The 5,530-nt window shown below is 39.3% G+C and overlaps 1 protein-coding gene across 1 annotated transcript; it reads left to right on the top strand.

Annotated features, from left to right (window-relative positions):
* Nucleotides 1-1,970, top strand: LOC18438291 (scopoletin glucosyltransferase). The gene has a single exon (XM_006848467.4). It carries the CDS (start codon nt 215-217, stop codon nt 1,673-1,675), a length of 1,461 nt encoding a protein of 486 aa, XP_006848530.2. The 5' UTR covers nt 1-214; the 3' UTR covers nt 1,676-1,970.
* Nucleotides 1,971-5,530: the final 3,560 nt, after the last annotated feature.

The raw sequence follows: 5,530 nt of genomic DNA, 5'->3' as shown, positions 1-5,530 counted from the left end.
GGGCCAGAGCTTTGGCATGCAGCAAACGGCCCCATAGGGAGTAGGAATGGTACGAGTCAGGACCGCCCAGCCCCGGCCCATACCTGCAAGCCTAAAATATTAAAACGAGTAGGCTGAAGACTTGACCACACCACAACCCGATATATAGCCGCGGTGGCCCAAAATCTCCAAGCAACTGTCTCTCTCTCTATTACGGTGGCTAGCAGAATCGAGGATGGTTATGGAGGGAGAGGGAGAGGGAGAGGGAGAGGGAGAGTCAGAGCAGAGGCACAATGTTGTGTTATTCCCATTTATGGCTCAGGGCCACATGATACCCATGCTCGACATCGCGCGGATGCTTGCGGACCATAGGCTCGCCGTGACTCTGGTCACCACCCCTCTGAATGCGGTTCGGATCCGGGCAGCGGCGTGGAGCCCCAGGGTGCGTGTCCTTGAGATGGAGTTCCCATGTGCTGAAGTAGGCTTGCCAAAAGGTTGCGAGAGCTTCGAAGATGTCCCTTCCTATGATTTGATGTCCAACTTTCTGCGGGCAACCGAGATGCTCCGAGAACCCTTTGAGAAGCTCATCAGACAGGAGGTGGAGAATCCCCTCTGCATCATCTCGGACACCTTCTTCTGGTGGACTGTGGAGACGGGGAAAGTGTTCGGCATCCCGAGGCTTGTTTTCCATGGCACCAGCTGTTTCAGCCTTTGTTGCTTACGCTGCATCCGTGAACACAAGCCTCACAACAACGTGGGCTCAGACGCTGAGCCCTTTTTGCTGCCCGGATTGCCCGGCGAGCTAACGTTCACGAGAACCCAGCTGCCCGAGTTTTGGAAGGTTAATGTGGAGTTGATGGCTTCTGGGTTTGACAGAGTTTTTGAGGTGATGAGGCGAGCGGATGTGCAGAGTTACGGCACTCTTGTGAATAGCTTCAACGAGCTGGAGCCAGAATATGTGGACCACTACAAGAACATGGAGGGGACGAAGGCGTGGCCCATTGGGCCGGTGTCCCTTTGCAATCGAGATCAAATTGACAAGGCAGCGAGGGGAAAGAAGGCCTCTTTCGACAAAAGCGCATGCCTGAGATGGCTCGACACACAGAAACCAGAGTCGGTCGTGTATGTGTGTTTCGGCAGCACGCACAAGCTCGCCCCAACGCAACTAACAGAGATTGGACTCGGTTTAGAGGCGTCCGGGCTGCCGTTCATCTGGGTGGTGAGAGGGGACACAGAGCAGGTGGACCAGTGGCTGCCAAAGGGTTTTGAGGAACGTGTGAAGGGAAGGGGAATGGTAATCAAAGGATGGGCACCGCAGATCCTGATCCTCTCACACCCGGCAACCGGAGGGTTCGTGACGCACTGCGGCTGGAATTCGACGCTGGAGGGCCTGACTGCGGGGCTCCCGATGGTCTCGTGGCCACTGTATGCAGAGCAGCCGTTGAACGCGAGGCTGGTGGTGGATGTGCTGAAGGTAGCGGTGGCAATCGTTGACAAGGAAACCCAAGGAGTGGTGCCGAAGGAGGCGGTGGAGCGGGCAGTGTCGGAGATGATGGGGAATGGTGAGATGAGGGGGAGGGCCAGAGAGTTGGGGGAAATGGCGAGGAGAGCAGTGGAGGATGGAGGTTCATCTCATATGAACCTCACCCTCTTCATCCAGGATATGATCACTTATAAGAAGCCCCACGCCATGTGATGCTCCTCTCTCCTGCAATTCATCTGAATGACAAGAATCAACCATGTGATGCTCCTCTCTCCTGCAATTCATCTGAATGACAATAATCAACCATGTGATGCTCTTCTCTCCTGTAATTCATCTGAATCAGAAAGATATTCGCTGTCATTTTATTTTCCAATTTTGTAATTCATCCACTTTGGTTTTGTCGTGGTTTGTCAATGAAGGAATTGCAGCCAAAAGATTTGGTGCTCCTAAGGGAGCATATAGGCCGCTTATTAAACATATATATAAAAGTCAATAAATTTTTTTCCAATTTGCAATCCCTATGGGCTTAAGAAACAAAAAATAAACAATGAAAATTGAATAAAAACCGTTTAATTTTTTAAGAGTGAGATCTATGTATTAGAAATCTCAAAATTTAAATTATTCCTTTTAAGAATTGTATAAATGTAAATTATTATTTTTATCGAATTATGTATAATAAGATCATTTATTTTTGTTACAAGGAGGTCAGAATTGTCAGTAGCCATTAGATGTCAAATTAAATGGCTTGGAATATTTTACAAAATTCAAGAATTTGTTTTTGAACGGTAAGTCTAATCAATGACACACTCACGACCATCCGATTTAAAATCTAACGAATAAAAGTAATTGTCACCTCTTGTTCTTAAAAATAAATATTTTATTATTTTAAATATAATCATCTGGTGATTTTTTAGTGGCTTCTAAAATTTTTGATCAATATAATATTCCCAAGCCTTCTGCTTGAGTCTCCATGGGAGTATCGTATACGCATTAGATCACCCCACACATTGAAATGTCAAATTCGGTGGTTTAAACGCATTAAAAACAGTTTTAATTGAGTTCCTTTTCCGTGGAGAATGTTTTTTTCAGGAACCCTTTTTTTTTTTACATCTAATGAATAAGGTACTTGTGGCATTTTTGTATAAAAAATAAATTACTGTATTCTTTCTCAAAATTCAAAATTAAATTAATTCGAAGACAACAGATTTACTGCCTACAAACATTCAAAATCCATGATCGATAAGGCATAGCTAAAAAGGTTAGAAAAATAAAGACTGAGGCCCATTTAGGTAGGGAGCAGTGTTTTGATGAGGGACCTGGTTTCTATGAGGCCAAGCTCGCATATGTAAAACTGCGGGCCTATTGATAAATATATTTTTGAAATTGATTTTAATACTGAATTTTAAGGACATGTAATAATTAATATGGAGATCATGAATGAAAAAATAAATAAATTTTAAAAGCTAAAAATATAATTTTACTAAAAATATTTGGACCGTTAGTTTCCATTGTTTTCAGATGGAACACCTGCTTGCATCCATGTTTAAGATGGATGCTTTACACTTCTCGGACCGCATATGTAGAAATGCGGTCCAGCCCACATAAGACAATTTTCCTTTGATGAGTGCTGAGGTAGATTATATTTTGGATTAGAACAATAGAAGATCAATTTTATTGTTTTAATTACATTTGCAAAAGTAGTGAATTAATAGGAAGTGAATACAGAAAAACTATATAAGCTAGGGCTTATAACAGGCCAATTTGAGAAACTGGATTTGTGGAACATCACGTTCTGCATGTATGTAGATCTCATCTAGGCCGTCCAAATAATAAAGTACTCGTCCATAAAAAAAACAATTCATCTAAGCCTTCTAGAGCTCAAAATTTGATTTAACTGAAATCAATGATGTCAGGCAAAATCTAATCGCATAGAAAATCTGTGTTTTGTGAAGTTCAGCTGTACTAATACAGCTTTACTTTTAATAGTGGGAAAGTCTATTTGGTAAGTATGTACTTGAGACCCCACCCATTGTGGTTAATGTCCATAGAATGTATTTAGTTATTAGCAAAGTTCTTGGTTACGTTGTTAAGATCATAGTTAACCATGGTTGGATTGGCCTAGGGGGTTTTACCGGCGGCTTCGCTTGGCTGATCTAATCCAAAGGAAAATCTGAATGTGGTTGAAAATGGGATAAAACAATATTTGACGGGTTAGATTGGTTAAATAAAATAGGAGAACCATTTTTTATAGATAAAAGATATTCTATTCCCTCGGGACTAGAATGTTCATTTACTTCCTCTAGGAAAAGCCCACTGAGGACTAATTTTAAGGCTCCAAAGTTTGGGGATGTCACCTCTTCAACCTATAGATCGATCTCAATAATAAAATTACCTAATTGTGTCCTTTATGCACTTAGAAAAAATAATGTCTTGAGATTGAATAGTGGCCATCTAGTTTTTTTTTTTTTTTTTAATATGGCGTGATCTAAGCATTAGAAAACTCAAATTTTCAAATTCTATTTTTTAGATTAGTCATCTAGTAATTTTTAAGTGAATCTCAAAATATCAGATTGAAAAACTCCTCTCAAGTAGGTTTTTGAAGTTTGAACTAAGGGAGTATAGTAAACTATGCTCCAGAGGTCATAATTTATGCTTTTTTTTTATAATATTGTATTTTATATTTTTAAACTATTTATTTTTAAATTTATTCACTTTAAAATTCTAATCTAATCTCTCCAACCAGCAGTTAGGCTTGTTTTGATTTATGAAACCCCTCATAATTTCAATGGCTGGTAAAGTTCTAATAGCACAAAGTAACAATCATGCTAAGAGAAATCAACCGTTGAGCGTAAGAGACAGATGTAATAACATTTGATTAAAATTAGCAATCAAGAGAAATCAACCGTTCAAATGAAGAGAGAGATATCAAGCAAGAGAAATCAACCGTTGAGACCTCATAAGGAAAATCGTCGAGGGAGCAGCTAGTTTGTGACCCATGCACCGCGTTTGTCTCTTATAGGCCAAAATTAGCCATTACAACGTTCTACGAAATTGAATTTTAAAACATGGTGTTATAATTGGGGTATTGGAAATGAAGATTCATCAATTGGGGTTAGTTCGTGCTTCCCAGTTTGTGAGGATTTTTTTGAGGGAAAAAGTTTATATAAGGATGCTACTTTATAACGTAGTACTACGAATGCCCTTCAAAAATCCATCCTATAAAGTAGTTTTAATATTGAAAAACCTTTTGATTGATCATCTCGACATCAAGATGTATGATTATGAAAAATAAAAAGATTTTAAGTCTAAAAAATAGTGCATTTTACAATATATTATCCACGCCATCCATTTTCAAGATTTTCATATGTTTATAGATTTACTTGATTTTAATTATTTTTAAAATTTAAAATTTTATAATTAAATATAAAAATAAATTTTGAGATAATCCTAAAAACATTTTATATCAAAATTATGTACTTTAAATTTGATGCTGCACCTTACGGATGCATCGGCATGCAATGTGCACCCTTTCTCAAAAATGGCTAAAATCTGCACATACGGATGCATCCGTATGCAATCTGCACCCTTTCTTAAAATTGGCTATTTCTTCCAAGAGTGCATGTGGACATTCACTGCCATTGTTCCCGTGGGTTCTTCATGAGATGTATCATGGGATTGGAAAGGTGTGACAATGGACTATTTGACGAGGCAAGGTATTGAATATCATTTATAGGACTAATCAAACAGTGGTGGACTCGGATTTTTAGTCCCCCGACTCATACTATTCTTGTACGGGCTCCTTCTAACATTATTTTTATCGAGAAAAAAGTTTATATAGAGCCGTGGCTCTAAACAATAAAATTAGTGCCTACCTCGAAAGTTTCACCAAAAGAGGTTGTTTTGATGCCCACCTATCCTCAAATTGATCATCTAAACATCAAGATGCATGGGCATAAGAAAAAAATGGATTTTAAGTTTTGATAATAGTGCATCTTCTAACTCATTTTTGGGTCATCCATTTTCAAGATTTTTAAGTTTTTATAGATTTGCTCGATCTACACTATTTTG

The sequence above is a fragment of the Amborella trichopoda genome, chromosome 13, assembly GCF_054954075.1.
Source record: "Amborella trichopoda isolate Santa Cruz 75 chromosome 13, AtrichopodaSantaCruz75HAP2 v2.0, whole genome shotgun sequence".
Classification (NCBI taxonomy): Eukaryota; Viridiplantae; Streptophyta; class Magnoliopsida; order Amborellales; family Amborellaceae; genus Amborella; species Amborella trichopoda.
This window is presented reverse-complemented; position numbering and strand designations above follow the sequence as displayed.